The 20941-nt window shown below is 38.6% G+C and overlaps 1 protein-coding gene across 1 annotated transcript; it reads right to left on the bottom strand.

Moving 5' to 3' along the window:
* Nucleotides 1–15644: 15644 nt before the first annotated feature.
* LOC131901023 (vomeronasal type-1 receptor 4-like) lies at nucleotides 15645–16556 on the bottom strand. The gene has a single exon (XM_059252364.1). It carries the CDS (start codon nucleotides 16545–16547, stop codon nucleotides 15645–15647), a length of 903 nt encoding a protein of 300 aa, XP_059108347.1. The 5' UTR covers nucleotides 16548–16556.
* Between the last annotated feature and the right edge of the window lie 4385 nt (nucleotides 16557–20941).

The following is a 20941-nucleotide window of genomic DNA, read 5'->3' as shown; positions in this document are numbered from 1 at the left end:
ACCCCAAATTCTCATTACCAGACATGAGCACTTACACAGATCTCTCTCCCTTGCTGGCTCTCTGATCCAACTGAAATACAAAGAACTCACCTGGCTTCACACATCTGCAGGATGATGGGTTTGCTGGGCAGATCCTTACTCTTAAATAGCAATGCTATAAGAGAGTAACATCAAGCCTGAGGTAGAGGTCTATGACCTCATCTCCCATCAGAATGGTAATTTTCATTTCACCTGCAGTAGCATTGACAGTGCTTGCTTTGGGAGACAAAATCATTTATAAAACTTTTTTAGATGCCAATTAACAAAGAGTTTTAAGACTTGCCTGTGACTATCTCCACAGAGACAATTTTGGGAGGCATGGAGTTTTTATGATCCCTAAAGCCTGACCTGGCATCCTGTGGAAGATGATAGAAACTTTCAGGTCATTTTGATAAGGAAGTTAGAGAAGTTTCTCTGCCTCATTGAATTTCAGGTTTCACTGACATCTTCAACATAAATCAGCTTAGTTCTTTTAAAAAATATTTATAACATTTATTACTTAAAATTATCATTGAGAGTTTATAGATGCATGTGAGTTATAGTCAAGAGTACTCACATTATCTCCTTTCCAATTTCTCTTTTATATCCTCCCACCACTATTCTCTCTAAATTTTGTATGTCCCCCAAAAATAAAAAAAAAAAATACTTAGTCTACTTAGCAATGCTAGTGTGTGCCAAATTCAGGGACACTTATAAAAGTGTTTTTAGTCTCTTAAATGTTGAATTCTCTAAGAAATCTGACACTTCCTCTCCCAGAAGCCATCTATGGACAATAGCTCTTCAGCTAGGACTGTGACCAACTCACCTCATTCACTGTCCTGGAATTAGGACTAACTTGATTTTGTGCAGATCTTGTGCATCCTGTCCTAAACAGGAAATTCAAATGTACAAGTGACCTGCTTAATCTGGACAAACTTGTTACCTTGAAATCATCTGCCACCTCTGGTACTTAAACTCTTTCTGTCCCTTCTTCCAAGATGATACCTGAGTATTTAAAGGAAAAAGTATAGAATGGATGTCCTATTCAAAGATGACCCGAGCTGGAGAGATGGCTCAGCGGTTAAGAACACTGGTGGCTCTTCCAGAGGACCTGGGTTTGATTCCCAGGACCCCCATGATAGTTCACAATCATCTCTTACTCCAGTTCCAGGGGATCTGACCTCTTCTGCTCTTTCCAGGCACCAGGCATACAAAAGGTACAAAGACATACATGCACACCAAACACCCATACACATAAAATAAAATTAATAATAATAATTTAAAAAAAAATGCCGGGCAGTGGTGGCGCACGCCTTTAATCGCTTCACTCGGGAGGCAGAGCCAGGCGGATCTCTGTGAGTTCGAGGCCAGCCTGGGCTACCAAGTGAGTTCCAGGAAAGGCGCAAAGCTACACAGAGAAACCCTGTCTCGAAAAACCAAAAAAATAAATAAATAAATAAATAAATAAAATAAAATAAAGATGACCCATCCAGAGTCACTTTTTTGCTGCTGTTGTTTTGAGACAGGTTTTCTCTGTGTAGCTTTGGAGCCTGTCCTGGAACTCCCTCTGTACACCAAGCTGGCCTGGAATTCAGAGATCTGCCTGCCTCTGCCTCTGCCTCTCAAGTGCTGTTATTAAAGGTGTGTGAAACCGCTACCCAGCCCCTCCAGAGTCTCTATTTCTCAGCATATACAAGCAATTATGGGCCTGTGTGTTAATCACTATATGGTGCCAAAAGAAGCTTCACTGATGAAGGTTGACAGGGATACTGCAGAGGCAGGCAAATTTCTGAATTCAAGGAAAGCTTGGTCTACAGAGCAATTCCAAGACAAGCTCCGAAGCTACACAGAGAAACCCTGTCTCAAAACAACAACAAAAAGTAGTGACTTTAGACGGTCATCTTTAAGTGAGACATCCATATGATACCTTTTTCTTTAAATACTCAGGTATCATCTTGGAAGAGGAGGCGGAAAGAGTACAAGAACTAGAGGTGGCAGATGATTCCAAGGAAACAAGTTTTGTCAAGACTAAACAGGGCACTTTCACATGTGACTACTGGATAGGACAGTTATACTGGTCCCTTTTTATGAACATAGGAGCATAGGAAACGGTTCATTACTTTGTGCACTTACTTCATTCAACAATTAACTAGCACAAAGCTATGTTACTTGTATGAAAATGGATGAAAAGAGAGAATTACATTAACTTAATAAAGGTTTTCATGGACAAGACAATTACAGATTGGTATGGTGGCCAATACATTCAACCCACACATTCAGGATACAAGGCTGGCAGATCTGTGAGTTCAAGACCTTCTTGGCCTATGTATTGAGTTGCAGAACAGCAAGAGAAATGTAGAGAGACCTAGGCCCAATAAAATAAGACAATGAAAGAAAGAAAAGATAAAGAAAAAGAAAGAAATTAAAAGAAAAAAAAAACACTCACACATTTTGTTTGTTGTCCATAGATGTTATATGGATATATAAACTTATGGTTGCATCTACATTATATATATGTGTGTGTGTGTGTGTGTGTGTGTGTAGATATACAATATATACATATATATATGTATATATATCACACATACATATATGTAAAAACACAAGCAAAATCATCCAGGTGAATAATGCTGAATTAAAGAAGAAGCAAGAAAAGGGTAGTTGAAGAGTATGAGGGAAACAAGCTCAGTCAAATATAATCTTTTTTGTCTTCTCCTGGTTTTTTGTTTTTTTGTTTTTTGTTTTTTTTATTTTGCAATACAGTTCAGTTCTACATATCAGCCACAGATTCCCTTGTTCTCCCCCCTCACCTTCCCCCCAGCCCACCCCCTATTCCCACCTCCTTCAGGGCAAAGCCTCCCCCGAGGACTGAGATCAACCTGGTAGACTCAGTCCAGGCAGGTCCAGTCCCCTCCTCCCAGGCTGGCCAAGCGATCCTGCATAGGCCCCAGGTTTCAAACAGCCAACTCATGCAATGAGCACAGGACCCGGTCCCACTGCCTGAATGCCTCCCAAACAGATCAAGCCAATCAACTGTCTCACCCACTCAGAGGGCCTGATCCAGTTAGGGACCCCTCAGCCATTGGTTCATAGTTCATGTGTTTCCATTCGTTTGGCTATTTGTCCCTGTGCTTTATCCAAGCTTGGTCTCAACAATTCTCGCTCATATAAACCCTCCCCTTTCTCGCTAATTGGACTCCCAGAGCTCCACCCGGGGCCTAGCCATGGATCTCTGCATCCAGATCCCTCAGTCATTGGATGGGGTTTCTAGCGCAACAATTAGGGTGGTGGTCATCCCATCACCAGAGTAGGTCAGTTCGGGCTCAGCCATGGATTTCCCCGTCCTCCCTCCTCCCCCCCACCTTCCCCCCAGCCCACCTCCCATTCCCATGTCCTCCAGGGCAAAGACTCCCCTGATGATTCAGCTCAACCTGGTAGATTCAGTCCAGGCAGATCCAGTTCCCTCCTCCCAGGCTGAGCTAATTGTCCCTGCATAAGCCCCAGGTTCCAAACAGCCAGCTCATTCACTAAGGACAGGTCCCGGTCCCACTCCCTGGGTGTCTCCCAAACAGTTCAGGCTAATCAACTGTCTCACTTATCCAGAGGGCCTGATCCAGTTGGGGGCTCATCAGCTATTGGTTCATAGTTCATGTGTTTCCATTCATTTTGCTATTTGTCCCTGTGCTTTTTCCAACCGTGGTCTAAACAATTCTCGCTCATATTCCCTCCTCTTTCTTGCCAATTGGACTCCTGGAGCTCCACCTGGGGCCTGGCCATGGATCTTTGCATCCGCTTCCCTCAGTTATTGGATGAGATTTCTAGCATGACAGTTAGGGTGTTTGGCCATCGTATCACCGTAGCAGGTCAGTTCAGCCTTTCTCTTGACCATTGCCCGTAGTCTATTGTGGAGGTATCTGTGGATTTCTGGGGACCTCTCTAGAACTTTGCTTCTTCTTATTCTCATGTGGTCTTCACTTATCATGGTCTCTTTTTTTTTGTTCTCTCTCTCTGTTCTTGATCCAGCTGGGATCTCCCTCTCCCCTAAGCTCTCTTTCCCTCGAAACTTGCACTTCATTACCCCCACTCACGTCCAGGTTGTTCATGTAAATCTCTTTCATTTCTTTGTTTGGGCAATCCCTGTGTCTTTCTTAGGGTCCTATTTTCTAGGTAGCCTCCCTGGAATTGTGAGTAGCAGTCTAGTCATCTTTGTTTTACATCTAGTATCCTCCTATGAGTGAGTATATACCATGTTTGTCTTTCTGAGTCTGGGTTACCTCACTCAGGATGATTTTTTTTAGATCTATCCATTTGCCTGCCAACCTCATGATGTTGTTTTTTTTTCTGCTGAGTAGTACTCCATTGTGTATATGTACCACATTTTATTTATTCATTCTTCAGTTGAAGGGCATCTAGGTTGTTTCCAGGTTCTGGCTATTACAAACAATGCTGATATGAATATAGCTGAATAAGTGCCCTTGTGGTATGATTGAACATTCCTTGAGTATACGCCCAGAGTGGTATAGCTGGATCTTGGGGGAGATTGATTCCCAGTTTTCTAAGAAAGCACCATATTGATTTCCAAAGTGGCTGTACAAGCTTGCATTCCCACCAGCAGTGGAGGAGAGTTCCCCTTGCTCCACATCCTCTCCAGCATAAGCTGTCTTCTGTGTTTTTGATCTTAGCCATTCTGACAGGTGTAAGGTGGTACTCAGAGTCATTTTGATTTGCATTTCCCTGATGATTAGCGATGTTGAGCAATTCCTTAAATGTCTTTCAGTTATTTGAACAACCTCTGTTGATAATTCTCTGTTTAGTTCTATAGCCCATTTCTTAATTGGACTGTTTGGCATTTTGATGTCTAATTTCTTGAGTTCTTTATATATTATGGATATCAGCCCTCTGTCAGCTGTGGGGTTGGTGAAGACCTTTTCCCATTCTGTTGGCTGTCTCTTTGTCTTGTTGACCATGTCCTTTGCTCTACAAAAGCTTCTCAATTTCAAGAGGTACCATTGATTGATTGTTTCTCTCAGTGTCTGTGCTACTGGTGTTATATTTAGGAAGTGATCTCCTATGCCAATTCATTCAAGACTACTTCCTACTTTCTCTTCTATGAGGTTCAGAGAAACTGGATTTATGTTGAGTTCCTTGATCCACTTGAACTTAAGTTTTGTGCACGGTGACAGATAAGGATCTATTTGGGGCTTTCTACACGTTGACAACCAGTTATGCCAGCATCATTTGTTGAAGATGTTTTCTTTTTTCCATTGTACACTCTTGGCTTCTTTGTCAAAAATTATATGTTCATAGGTGTGTAGATTAATGTCATGGTCTTCAATTCGATTCCATTGGTCCACATGTCAGTTTCAATGCCAGTACCAAGCTGTTTTTATTACTGTAGCTCTACAGTAAAGCTTGAGGTCAGGGATTATGATGCCTCCAGAGGTTGTTTTATTGTACAGGATTCTTTTGGCTGTCCTGGGTTTTTTGTTTTTCCATATGAAGTTGAGTATTATTCTTTCCAGTTCTGTGAAGAATTGTGTTGGTATTTTGATGGAGATTGCATTGAATCTGTAGATTGCTTTTGGTAAGATTGTCATTTTTACTATGTTAATCCTGCCTATCCATGAGCATGGGAGATCTTTCCATTTTCTGACATCTTCTTTAATTTCTTTTTTTCAGGGACATAAAGTTCTTGTCATATAGATATTTCACTTGCTTAGTTGAGTTACCCCAAGGTATTTTATATCATTTGTAGCTATTGTAAAGGTGATGTATCTCTGATTTCCTTCTCAGCCTGTTTGTCAATTGTATAAAGGAGGGCTACTGATTTTTTTTTGAGTTGGTCTTGTATCCAGCTATGTTGATGGAGGTGTTTATAAGCTGTATCAGTTCCTTGGTTGAATATTTGAGGTCACTCAAGTATACTATCATGTCATCTGCAAATAGGGAAAGCTTGACTTCTTCCTTTCCTATTTGTATCCTCTTAATCTGCATATGTTGTCTTATTGCTTTGACTGGAACTTCAAGTACTATATTGAGTAAGTATCAGGAGAGTGGACAGCCTTTCCTTGTTCCTGATTTTAGTGGAATTGCTTTGAGTTTCTCTCCATTTAATTTGATGTTTGCTGGTGGTTTGCTGTGAATTGCTTTTATTATGTTTAGGTATGTTCCCTGTATTCCTGATTGCTCCAAGACCTTTATCATGAAGGGGTGTTGGATTTTGTCAAATGCCTTTTCTGCATCTAGTGAGATGATTATGTGATTTTTTTTCTTTGAGTTTGTTTATATGGTGTATTACATTGATGGACTTTCGTATGTTGAACCACCCTTGCATCCCTGGGATGAAGTTTACTTGATCATGGTGGATAATTGTTTTGATGTGTTCTTGGAGTCTATTTGCTAGTATTTTATTGAGTATTTTTGCATCAATGTTCATGAGGGAGATCAGTCTGTAGTTCTCTTTCTTTGTTGCATCCTTGTTTGGTTTAGGAATCAGGGTAATTGTAGCCTCATAGAAGGAGTTTGATAAGGTTCCTTCTGTTTCTATTGTGTGGAACAACATTAACATGTCAGTCACACTGTATGATGGACTCTCTCCTACATAGAGACAGGCTATCTGTCCATCTGACCACTGAGTGCCTATCTAGGATTTGTCATAACAGAGAAATCTATTTTAATATGTGAGTCTTGGTTTATTCCTCCAGCATGCAGAAGCTAAAAAAGTCTACTGCAAGCTTTATGAGTAGAGCTCAGTAGTAGTTTCTTCTTTCATTCGAGAAACCAGAAGAGGCAAAATATCTACAGGGAGACTGATGAACCATGATTACTCAGCATAAAAAAGGTTCAGTAAACCTGTACATGAGGTGCTGCTTCAGTCCCGTTCAGGTCTTTTTGGAACTATTTGCTATTGTTTTAGCTGTAGGTCTGTACCAGTAAAATGGAGATGGGATCTTTGTGATTTTAACTTGTTATCACGGTGCTTAGGGGTTCTCCTCTCTACCCCTTTGCAGATATCTCAGGCTCTATTCAATGAGATGCTGCAATGCATGGCAGCCATGGTGAGATAGGGAAGTGGTTTCCTATAGACTTCAGCCACCTCTGCTTTACTGTATAAACTCGGGTTCCAGAAGAAATTGATCAATCGTTTTCTTTTTCCTAGTGTGAATCTCAGTGCACAATGGATATTAAGAGGTTATTTTCCATTTGTAAAGGGAAATAATAATACGGAGGAAATAATGCTGAATTTATGTGTATAAAAAGTACAAAAGTCAGATATCTGCAGATACCAATATCAAGTAACTCTAATGGGGTTCTCTCACTGTACCAAATATAATTTTCGTTGTTGAAGCTGGATGTTTGCATCACTAATCTTTGAATTTCTAATTGTTAGACATTATTTTGTCTTCTGGATACTTCCCTGGTTGTATATGCAGACATAGTAGGTATTTTCATTCTGTATACTTGTCAATATTAGATACTATATTTATTTATGTCAATAAAACTTATTTATTTATTTATTTATTTATTTATTTATTTATTTATTTATTGGTTTTTTTCGAGACAGGGTTTCTCTGTGTAGCTTTGCGCCTCTCCTGGAACTCACTTGGTAGCCCAGGCTGGCCTCGAACTCACAGAGATCCGCCTGGCTCTGCCTCCCGAGTGCTGGGATTAAAGGCGTGCACCATCGCCGCCCAGCTATGTCAATAAAATTTAATTTGTAATATATTTATAAAACTACCCTGAATTAGTGATAATTTTCTAGGTGTAAATAATGATAACTGATAAAAAATTAGGTAAATGTTCTCATGACTTTAATTCTGATATTGAAGCAATTTTTTTTTTTTTTGGTTTTTCGAGACAGGGTTTCTCTGTGTAGCTTTGTGCCTTTCCTGGAACTAACTTGGTAGCCCAGGTTGGCCTCGAACTCACAGAGATCCGCCTGGCTCTGCCTCCCGAGTGAAGCGATTAAAGGCGTGCACCACCACCGCCCGGCTATGAAGCAATTTTTAAATTTATTGAATTCAAGTTATAGGTAAAGATGTTTTAATGTATTATATGATCAGTATTGACAGTTTGTATAATTATATTTTATACCTACATTATATTGGCCTACAAGACAATTCAAGCTTCAATAGAATAGTTTGCAAACACAGATGCAGTTTTTAAATGGAACAAAGCAAAAAAAAACAGTCATATGAACAAAATTCATTTTTCTATTCAAACAAAAATTATTGATGTAGGTTGGTGCTGCCAGGAGCAGACATGTCTCATAGTCATAAAAAAGAATCTGTGCTATTAAAACACCTTAACTGTCATATTGAGTAGATCTCTAAAGTGTTTGAAGATAACCTTTCTGTCTAAAATATATCTGCTTCACCTTGAAAACGTACCTAACATGCTTCAGTTGCTAAAGATGCCTCCCTCTAACCCTTGTAATTCAGAGGTTTACGTGAGTGAAGGGGATATGACACCTGTGAGTTGTTAGCTAAATCTTTTTCTCTCTTTTGGAAGTATATTAGAATGCCATCCACAGACATGGCCATGCTGGCCCAGACAGCAATGGAAATGCTCTGAACCTAGCCTTGCTTTGCTGTATTACCATGGATGAATTCTCTGAGATCAGGGCAAGAGTTATAGACCTAATTGTCAAACACACAACTAGGGCTAACTTCATTTTCTTTTGCATGAAGTAATACCTCAAGCAATGCTGCATTTTGTATTCTATATAGCATTGTATATTAAATTGTTTTTATTTCTATAGAGTGGCCATAAGATTGTCCCTATGCTCCACATCTCTCTTAAGTTTCTTCCAGTCAGGCATGATCACTTCAAAGAATGTCAAATATAAACATTTTAAAGCCACAGCCCCCAAGATTATTGGACTTTCTGTCATCCTATGCTGGTCCCTGCAACTGATCACTATGGAATCATTGCTTTACTGCTGACAGACATCTGGGATGGAAGGAACTGCATTGGGTTTAGAGATTTCTTATGCTGTGCTGTACCCAAATCTAAAAAATATACATCCACATCTTATATGTAACCTTATTGGGCTCCTCTGATGTCACATGTTTAGGACTCATGATGCAGGCCAGTAGTTACATGGTGCTTATCTTGTTGAAACACAATCAGAGGTTCCAACACATGTGCAGAGTCCTGTGTCCTAGGTCATCTCATGACACCAGAGTCACCCAAATCATCCTTGTCCTGGTAAACAGTTTTGTGCTCTTTTATACAATATCTGACATCTGAACCATATGTTTAACTTTTATAACTGGAATCACTAGATGGCTGGTCATTGCCATTGCATAAACAGCTCCTTGATTTCCAGCATTTTGTCCCTTTCTGCTCATCAGTCACTACATCTCAGCTTCAATGCTCTGCTGCAGTTGCTAATATCAAACAACACATTACAATTCAGAGTTTCAACATTTACATTGCCTGTCCTCTTTCTATTCTTTTGTTGTATCATCTTTTTATTCCTATAATCAAACTTTTACTGAAAATTCATCTCTACTCAGGACAATGTCTAAAGATGGATGTAAATATTAAAAAATTACCATTTCTTTCAATGAGATCATAATCCATAGAGAAAAATAGATATCACAGCAATTAAGAGCATTAAGAGTATGTATCATAATCAAGGATGCACTGTGTATGTGTGAATTTTATTGAGTTGTGGAGAAAAAATGAAAGAACAAATTTGCAGCAAGTTGGATTTAGCTTAGAAAAATAACATATATTTACTCTCATGAACATACTGGTCTATAATTGTTATATATGGATTTAAATATGGGAGTAAATAAAAGAAATGTGAAGGTAGTAAGGGCCTGTATGTTCTGCTTCTTTTTTATATAGAGAGAATATAATCTCTCAGCATATGTACTGACCCTTAAATTTTACATTTCCACTGCTCGAAAGTTGTTCTTTGATTTAGTTGCAGTATATGTGTTGGAGAAACATCAAAATGTGGCTCAGCACCCCATAGTCAGTTGTTCTCTGCATTTTGACTAGTTTTGGACTTCTGTAATGATCTCTATTTACTACCAATGGAAGTTTCTTTGCTGATGAAGGCTGAGACCTGCTCTTACCTCTGGGTATCAGAGTAAGTACATAGAATACAATTTTAAATTATATTGGTGTAGGAAGGTAGGAATACTAAGTTCTCTTCTAGATTAATGGCCTCATCAGGCACTAAATATGGAGCTAAGTTAACAGTCCCAGACATGAATTCTTTCCTCTTAAGACAAGCTTAAGTTTATTCATGAAATTTCAAGAATATGATTTTGGAAACAAGGCCTGAACAGTGGCAGCACCATTTGACATGCCAACTTGGATGGCAAATCTGCCAATTCTCAACCTCTCGATGGAAAGCTATTTAATGAGTGCACATAAAGGGAGAATCAGTCTTCCTTAGGGATTGGTTATTCAATACTATGTAGTCAGCCCTAAAATTATATACATATAACCAACACTAAATGAATTTAGCAGTGTATTAGTATGCATATAATGCTAATTATTATAAAGATAAACATATGTAATATTTCTCATATATTTACATTTTATATAATTCAAAATATATCATTATATATATATATATATGCCTAATTTTATATGTATGTAAAGTAAAAGAGACTAGGAATTTGAAAGACAGCTAGCACCCTTCTAATGGTAGATCTTATAGTATATTAATTACAAAAAATAATGAATATCATTATGTATGATCACTTCTTAGGACAGGTTCAGACATTGCAACACAAAGTTCTAAATTCAGGATCTGTAAAACTCCTAGGCATATTGACAGTGGTTATTGTGTCTAAATCTGAGTATGAATGTAACCTAGATTCACTTTAAATGTTATTTGCATCATGTGCTTTCTGATGCATGTTGAAAGTTTTGAACTATAGACCAATATCTAGTATCAAAAGAGGGTTCAGGGGCATTATAGGGTCATTGTGAAATATTATCTGTATTCAACGTCTCTCTATTACTGTGATTTTCACAAATCCACTACACCTCGTCATACCCCACTGGTGTCTATTACATTCTATTTCTACCCTGGAAACTCTTTGAGTGACTCTGTGTTTTCACTTAGCAGTGACCTTCCCAGCCTCCAGCCAATTGTTCATTGTCAGTCCTCTTTGTCTCAATCCTCATGTTCTATGCCTCCTCTCAATCACAATATCTTACATTAGACACTACTCCAAATGCTTTGCCCCTCATGTTTTTGGCATTTTCAAATCCTCTATGACACTAGTAAATACTGTTAACACCTAAGTCTTTGTCATTTCTTGGAGCACTTTTTTATACAACTCAAATACACAATTGTCCTATATTCTCTAGTTCCCTTTGGGGGTTTTGTGCTCATTTAACTTCCCTCATCATATCTTTATCATTCACCCAACCTGTTCCTTTTATTAATAAGGGTCCAATAGATTTAGAAATTGAAAATAGTTTTCCAAAGACTTTTGTTTTACAGGATGTACCCCAACTATAGCACTATTTAGAAAATTGTGGAACTTTTTGCTGGTTAAACATAACTGGAAGTGGTCAGTAAGCATGTAATTCCTATGTATATTATTCTTGGGTCCTAACCTTTGGCTGTAGGTTTGTAATATTTGGCATTTATTATGCTGAGATATTATTCCTGTATCTCTGGACACTCCATGACATTTATGATGAAGCAATGCTGGATTTTATTAAAAGTATTTCTGGCATCAGAGCTGGAAAAGTGGATGATTGCATCAAGTCCATCCCTTAAGAGATGAGACATCTCCTTGCAAGAGGAGGCAAAAAGAGTGCAAGCACCAGAGTGGATGGGTGACATCAGGACAACAAGGCCCTCTGAATCAACTGAGCAAAACTCTATGAATTCACTGAGACTGAAGCCACAAGTACAGGGACTGCACAGGTCTTCATCTAGTCTCTGTAACACAATATAGCTTTCCATTTAGTATTTTTATGGGCCTCCTGACTATTTTCAATAAAAGGGAAAAAAGAAAGTGTATTTTTGTGGCATCTAATTAGATAATCAACTGATATCTTTCATTGAGTCCATATCTGTGATGTACTACATTTAAAGGTGGCCATAGCTCAGCCATTCTTATATCTTTTGATAAATTGTGACACCACTTTATTTTATACTAAAATCACTTTATTGTAATGAGCTCATGAATAAACACATTAAAGAGATGAAGTTGCAATAAACACTCAAAGGGACACTTGCCCACACCTAAGCTCAGTATGATTCACTTTAGTTCTATGCAGTTAGAATAGCAATGGTAAAGCCATAGAGTTTTGTTTAGGGTTTTACATTGTCACTAGCAATTTTATTTTTATGCCCCTATCCACTGCAGAATAAGAAAATGGCAGAGTTGAAATTAAAGAAATAATTAACTTGATATACTGTTCCATAACTAACAAATGCCTTTGCCTGCTCCTTTGTGTAAAATTACCTTTCTTGGTCTGCTTTATATGTGTTATAATATAGTTATACTCACCCATTTACCTATACACATTTGCACATTATAGGATAGGATTTGCACATGAAAGAGAACATGTGATTTTTTTTTCTTTCTCAGTTTGTGTGATCTGGCTTAATTTTACTAGGTATGCCCATCAATTTTCTTACACATTTTGAGACTTCTTCAATCACTGTTGTTGAGTAATAGTCCATTTTATATACGAACACAAATTTGATTACGGATTTAAATGTTTATTAATATATATGTGGGTTTCAATTCATTGTTATAGTAAATAGAGCAGCAATAATCATGGATGTGCATATTTCTCCATGGAAGAATATGGAGTTGGGTATATGCCCTGGAATGGAATAGCTGGGTTATAAAGTAATTCCATTTTTAGTTTTTTGATGAATGTCCTCAATGGGTATATTAATTGCCTTCTTGCTGTGGGATGGTCTGTATGTCAAATATGTTGTTGATTGGTCAATAAATAAATCACTGATTGGTCAGTGGCCAGGCAGGAAGTATAGGCGGGACTAACAGAGAGGAGAATTGAGAGAACAGGAAGCTGGGTGAAGGAGACACTGCCAGCTGCCATCAGGACAATGAAGATGTAAAGTACCGGTAAGCCATAAGCCACGTGGCAAGGTATAGATGAATAGAAATGGATTAATTTAAGCTGTAAGAACAGTTAGCAAGAAGCCTGCCATGGCCATACAGTTTGTAAGCAATATAAGTATCTGTGTTTACTTGGTCGGGTCTGAGTGGCTGTGGGACTGGCGGGTGAGAGAGATTTGCCCTGACCGTGGGCCAGGCAGGAAAACTCTAGCTACAAATGGCGTCCATGTTGGCAAGCGTTTCCACCTAAAACCTGAGTAAAAAGATTTTAAAGCGGAGCTAAAAACAGCTCCTAGTTGTCTCTTTCAAGCTAGCGGCAGCCTGTGTGTTTGAGCTACTATGGCGGGTTCCTGGCGTGCATGCTCGACCTGCAGTATGGCGGGAATGAGGCCTCTGCAAGTGGCACATTAAGCTGTGTGGTGGATTTAGCCTTTGCTAGTACAAAAAAAAAAGAGGTTTCTGGGCTACACGCTACTTTGATAGAAGCATAGATCCACTATTTCTGAGAGTTGATGGCTCCCAGAGCTGGCGAAAACGTACTACCTCCATGTTGGGAAGCTGAAGTGGGCGGAGTCAGCAGCCATAGTGCCAGTGCCATTTCAGGCTTAGAAGGCTGCAGTTTAAAGCAATAGGCTCAAGCTAATATAAAAAAATAAGCCATGTAAAGATGGCTACCACACAGAGAATCTGGATTATGTTCTCTTTGATATTTGTAACTAAAGAAAAACATTTGATTACAAAAGCTGTTGAGTTATGCCAAAATGTATATTTTAAAGGTACCTTGACTTCAAAATTTGGATGTAAGGATATGTTGCTTTGGAAAGGAGGCTCTGATTTTGTTTCCACAGAAAGCCAGAGGCTATGGATTTGTTCAAGATTAAGATACATCAGGTTTGACCAGCCAAGACCCCCTGAAAGGTCTCCGATGACCCCATGGCTGAGATGATCCAACATCCAGAATGGTTTGAAGGCAACTGGCTCAGATGATACACTCTCATGGACTATTCCATAATCCTAAAAATTTTCTTTGTATCCCCATAAGATACAGCGCCCCCCTCCAGCAGGAAGTAGTAAGAAAAGCTACGCCCAAATTCCCAAATATACCAAGCTGACTTTGGAGATGTGTAAAGGTTAAAACCTTCCTTTTTAAGAAAAGAAAAGGGGAAGTGCTGTGGGATGGTCTGTATGTCAAATATGTTGTTGATTGGTCAATAAATAAATCACTGATTGGTCAGTGGCCAGGCAGGAAGTATAGGCGAGACTAACAGAGAGGAGAATTGAGAGAACAGGAAGCTGGGTGAAGGAGACACTGCCAGCCACCATCAGGACAAGGAAGATGTAAAGTACCGGTAAGCCACAAGCCACGTGGCAAGGTATAGATGAATAGAAATGGATTAATTTAAGCTGTAAGAACAGTTAGCAAGAAGCCTGCCATGGCCATACAGTTTGTAACCAATATAAGTCTCTGTGTTTACTTGGTCGGGTCTGAGTGGCTGTGGGACTGGCGGGTGAGAGAGATTTGCCCTGACCGTGGGCCAGGCAGGAAAACTCTAGCTACACCTTCTTAACTCTTTTTTTCTTTTCTTTTTTTATTAAGAATTTTTTTATTTATTTTACATGCGAACCACAGATCCCCTCCCCTCCCTGCTTCAATCACCCAGCCTTCCTCCCAACCCCCATTCCCACCTCCTCCAAGGCAAGGCCTCCAGTGGAGAGTCAGCAGAGTCTGATATACTCAATTGAGTCAGGTCCAAACACCTACCCCTGAACCAAGGCTGTTTTGATACCAAACCAGATACAACACCACAGCAACAAGAAAATTCATAGACTAATCTCTCTAATGAACATAAATGCAACCCAAATTCAAGATAACATCAAAATCATCATTCATTTTCAATGGTTTCTGTAGGAGATGAAAGATATTGATCATATTTTTTTTAAAAGGGGCAAGGGAAGATTCTCTTTTCTGAGGCTCTGTGGAGGACTGTTGCTACAAGCTTCAGAACAAATCAACCTAATTGTCTTTCATGGAGCTGAAAGCATGTATTTGGGAAGTTACAGCTGAAGAAGTTTGCTGGTACTGATACAGAGTAGAACAGTAATGAATGGACCAGGGCCTCCTGAAGCACAACTTCATGGCCAAACACAGTTTTAGTTTTCCTTGAAGTTAGACTGTAGGACCAACAAGCTGTCTGTAAAATAACCAAGTACTCAGAATGCCCTGGCAGAATAAAAGCCCAAATATGGTCAGCTCTATTAAGAGAAATTTTTGCTTTAACCTTTGGACATCAGCTGGACAAAAGGAAGCCTAGCAGGTGTAAATTGAAGAGTGAGATCATCCTCTATACAATGGGATAAGTTCAGGGAGACTGCTAGTACAACCAGCTGACAAAACTGCGACTCATCACTTTTGTTAATAGTTAAAAGACAAGGCATTACCTTCTTAACTTTTTGTACTGACTTTCTGAAGGTGAGGTATAAGTAAACCTGTATACCACACAAAACATATCACTTACACACTTAAAATAAGAACAAGCGATATTTTCATGATCTGGAACAAGTAAGTCTAGGCACCATGGAGTAATGATTAATAAAAACAAAGGGTCCAAAACAAGGAAAACATAGAGATGTTAGGAAAGTTATGTTCACCAGCCACTGATTGTAATTATGCAAAAGGGCAATGCAGCCTTGTAAGATGGAGGAGAGAGTATAAAAAGCCAGAAATGTAGACACCAGGGCCAGGATGTTCTGGGTGGCTCTGGACTCAAAACTGATTCTCCTGGAACTACAAGTGCTATGGATGTGTTGAACACTCAGTTTGTGTCTGTACAGAATGACAATCATGTAGCCACTAGACCAGGCCATGAGAAAAGAAAAGAATATTTCAGGACATACCACCAGTGCGGAATAGAGGGAGTCATTGATTTCATGCCGCCCACCAGTTGAGCAGTATCCAAAGTTCCATTTTCTTGTCACATTTTTACTATTCCTTTGGATAAATTGGTACACAGGGAAAATGACATTTATCAACATGTACAAGACCCAGAGGAGGGCAATGCAGCATTCAATGTATTTTGCAGATTTAACTTTTTGATCCTTACAGCAGAATTCCTTCTGACTGATGGTGATGGCCTGGAAGATACTCAAGAGGCAGGTGGTGCCAATGGACACACTCCGGCCAACTCTTTGAATATATAAAATTAATCTGCATCCAAAATAATTTACAAACTGCTTCAATCCAAAAGCTGCCATTGTGTTTGGCACTCCTCTAGAGAGAATGATCAAGGTGTTGGCTGCCATTAGGTGCATGTGAATCAAATCTGTGGGCTTTAATTTGCTTTCTCCGTAGTGAAAGAGATAGTAGTAAAAAAGAGAGAAATTTCCCAGAATCCCAGCTGTAGTTTGTGACAATAAAATGATTTTGATGATCAGATTCCAGAAGTCCATTTTGTGATTGGATATGATTTTATGTAAATAATGGCCAAAGCCATTTCTCTGGTCAAATGAATGAAAATATTAGTAATCCAAAGAGCTATAAAAATGACTAAATCAAAATGTCCTTTAGAGCTCTGGAGTACAATCTCAGCCTGGACTACATATCAAGAATTTCTCAAAGTTAATGACAGGGGCAATTATTTCTTACCATGCATACTACTCTAAGCTATCTAAAGGCCTCAGCACACACATATGGCTGAGGCATATGCCTTCATAATGATGGAACAGGCAGCATTATGGGCTAGGATATTTGGCCTGTGAGAAGCAATGGAATGTGAGAGCCAATACTATCAAGTATAATGTAAGAGAATGAAAATATACTAATATTTTCTAGAATTGGTATAAAAGAAGATAATTTTAGTAGCTATAAAAACACTCAAAGACATTAATTCTTCATATCTCATCTAAAATTAAAAGATGAGTAATGAAAAATTTATAATGTCATTTAGAACATATCTAGAGTTATACGTAAGAAAATTTTATTAAGAGCATTAAACATATTCAGATGATGGAGTAAGTGACAGCTTTTATCTTATGAAATTAAGAGCTAGCTCTTATGTAAAGTCACACCAAGTAGAGACACACACTATTGTGCACACTTAGGTTAGGACTGTTAGAGAATTGGGCACATCCAATTGGATGAAATGCCACACAATACTCAACAGAATAATTGTAGGCAAAATAAGTCAGCAGAAATAACAAGGAGAGGGTCACTATCTGAAAAATGACAGCTAATGGGGAAATGTTCATTGTCTCTATTGAAACTATGTCTGTGATATTCAGTCAGCACTCAGAAGTCTAGAGTAGAAATTGTAGAAAAGAAGGCAGTTGGTTAAACAGCCCATAAGTGCAGATGGAGGAGACTCTCAGGATGCTATACTCTTCCTGCAGGAGAATGTGTCTGTAGCCTTCTTTAGTAGGGTGAGATCTCCTTGAAGATGTAGGCAGAAACAGCTGTGAATCAGTGCCAGGCTGAACCAAGGAGCCACAGAAAGGAAGACATTACTTCACTAATTTGCTATGCAAAGACAATTAGCTGGACAATCGCCAGGGCAATCAAGAACTAGAGGAGAATTGCCAGTGAATCTTGAAACCTAAAGAAGTTAAAACAAAGTGCAGAGATGACCTTAGGAACTACCAGACAGGAGCAGTTTCTCTTTAACCATGCTCTGGGACTGGAAACTCCCTAGAAAATGGATACATCAGAAAATAGAAAATATTCTAGTAAGTGAGGTACTACAGGCCTTGAATGATCAAGAGTGTACATTGTGTCTCAATGTTGTTTCTAAGCTTATCATTTTTAAAATACATGATTATGTAGGAGTGACAGTGTATCAAGGCCACAAAAGCTAGTATGGAGCCCATAAGAGAATTAAAAAGAGACTCTATATGAAGCCAGTGAAGATGAGAAAATACAGTGATAACAGCATAGAAGAAATGTGTCTGGATCACATATGCTGAATATGGGTGGACAGATGGGAAAAAAGTGGGATTGGTTAAATCAAAACACTAAATAAGAAAAAGCATAAAAGAAACCTGCTACTTTTAATCTAACTGAAAATTAGTTACCAAAATATAATAGATAATCAAAATGAAAACTAGCAATGGAAAGTACAGTTGACAACACCAAAGTTGGTTATAATTCTGGGTAAACCGAGAACATCACTGCCTGGCAATGTCAGTGAATGTCACTACAAGCACTCAATAATCTGGTCATATCTGTTTATGGGGAACAAATTCAACAAAACAACCTACATGCCAATAAGGCCACTCCAAATAATGACAACCAAAATAAATTTCTTTGTATCATCACATAAAATTGGTGGTTATAATCCACTAATAGTCTTGGATACTTCAACCTTCAGACCATCCACATTAGCCCAGCTACAGTTCTTGATCAATTAATCAATAGAACCACAGGATAGAATTCTGCATATCAATAGGTCCTTGAAATCTTAAAGTATTGTTTTGTGTTTCATCTGTTGGGTTCTAAGTGATATTTCCCTTGTGACATTCCCATGAGATGTATGGGTATGAGTTTTGTTTCCTTATTTGAAAATGTACAGTTCTCAAACAAAAAAAGAAACTAAGTTTGTTTTAAGGTTTGTTTTAAGGTTGTTGGAGGAATGGCAGCTGGTGTCTGCACATGAAACTCATGGAATTACAGTTTGAGCCTGATATTGCAACAAACATGTTCCAATTTCTGTCAACACTGATGTTCACTGGCAGTTGAGTTCACTGAAAAGTTCACCAGAACAGTACCACAAACATGTTCTGTGTTGATGTTTTTGTTTCTTCTGATGGTGATCACACACATAGGAAACATGACATATTTTTTTTAACTTCTTTATTGATTCTTTCTAAATTTCACATCATTCACCCCAATTCTGTTCACCTCTTGATCCCTCCATTTCCCCCCTCACCGCTGCAGTGCCCTCCCACAAAAGAAAACAAAACAAGCAAGGAAGGAAGCAAGCAGACAAACAAAAAAAGAACAAACAAAAAAACCTTCTTAGCTTCTCCTTCTTTCCCACTTCTCCAACACCTCTTCATTCATCCTGGTAGAATTGTGGACCTCAATGTGTGTTATATTATACCCTTTCATCCTATTAGCTTTACTAGCAAATGTTCATTGAATGAGTCACTCGTCTTGTTCAAGGCCTCTGGTTTCTTGTACACCGTCATCATTGGATTCTCACTGGAACTCCTCTGGGATACCCCATCCATCGCTGCCCTGAGTCTTGGAGATCCTAGGAATATTGTTTCATAGGACCAGTCTCTTCAAAAGCTACAGCATGTCCTAAATGGAGTAGATGTTAGGGTGCCCAAACCCATTGTCCAAGTTTGGGCCTGGTTAGTAACTGAGAGGGTCATTCTGGATCACTGTGGCTACCTACCTCAAGAGGGACAGAGTCAAACCCCTTATGTCCATGCCTGCAGCATTGCATCATCCTTGCCTCTGCTGAGGGGTGGGGACACCTCTCTGGAGTGCAGGGGCCAACTGTGATATAGTTTAAGATACACAATATCTAACATGGTTTAAATGAAAACTCAACATCCCTGGAAGCTTTTGAAAGTTGTACGTACCTGGAGTTGTGCTTACTGGGAGTCCAGGAACATTTCTAGGGAATTGATGCCAGTGCATCTACCCTGTCAAATCTGGGAGGATGAACAAAAATACGAGTATTGAAGGATGAGTGTGGTCACAGTGGCCACATCCATTGATATCCTGTATTCTCACATGAAAATATTCAGTTTTTAAAATTTTGTAGATACAAGTGTATAATATAAAATAAAATTTTTGTGAGTTAAATGTAATTTATATATATATATATCAAGATATATATATCTATATATATATATCTATATATATATATAGATATATCAGAAAACAGTAATGACAATTTATGATTCACCACTATGCTCTAAGTTTGACACCTTCTTTGATGTTTAAAACTGTATAATATAGACAGTATCATTATTTCCATTGTCAGGAACTGAACTTAGAATCACAAAGAGCATGTGCCTCTTTAAAGATTAAAAAATGCTTTAGGCAAAGTGAATATTGGGACTAGACCATGGCTATTTTGGCACAAGCACAGCCATCTCAGTCAATGCTAACAAAGTTAGATGGTTTCAAACCTGTTCCAGAATTCTATGCAGTTTGTGTTCCTCATGTGACTGGTTTTTGTTCACTATATTGGTATTCTGTTGTATGTTTTGGCTTTAAAAGGTTGTCATTTGAGGGGACTAGAGGTCTCTCGGTGTAAGGAAAATGTGCTGTTGCTGTAAGTGTTCTGTGTTTGGTTCCCTGAACCTGGCATGGTAACTCTAATTCCATGGGGCTCCCTCGCCCACCCTCTAGTGGCCTCTGCTAGCACTGCATTCTCAAAGATCTCATAGTTACATGCAGGCAAAAACATACATGCACACAAAATAAAGATAGACATATAAATCTTTTCAGAAATAACTTTTCCCTTTGACATGAAGGTTTATCTCATTGGAAATGTCAAGGTCCAGCGCTTCTGAGCTTTAAGTGAAGAGCTGTGTTCTCAGTGCCATCTCACCTGACAGAAAACTGTCCTAACTCCAGTTTGATTTCAGAAGCACAAAATGTCACAACAAATATAAGTTAGTGTCATCACACAGGTAAAGGCTTTAGTAGGTAATACAGAGGAATTATTAACACAATTAATCTGTACAAAATATTCATGAAATACTAATATGTAATTAACAAATAATAGCATGAGAGGAACATTAAGTTCCTAAACATTTCTTTTAAAAGTGAGCATGTACTTGCTGATTTTTGTAATTTTTCATGACTTGGTATTACTATGCAGCTATGG

Source organism: Peromyscus eremicus, chromosome 1 (assembly GCF_949786415.1).
Source record: "Peromyscus eremicus chromosome 1, PerEre_H2_v1, whole genome shotgun sequence".
Taxonomy (NCBI): domain Eukaryota; kingdom Metazoa; phylum Chordata; class Mammalia; order Rodentia; family Cricetidae; genus Peromyscus; species Peromyscus eremicus.
Note: the sequence above shows the minus strand (reverse complement) of the source record. Positions and strands in the feature narration are given on the sequence as shown.

What these genes read in the sequence shown, in the direction of transcription:
- LOC131901023 (XM_059252364.1), bottom strand. Translation starts at nt 16,547, where the DNA reads ATGGACTTCTGGAATCTGATCATCAAAATCATTTTATTGTCACAAACT.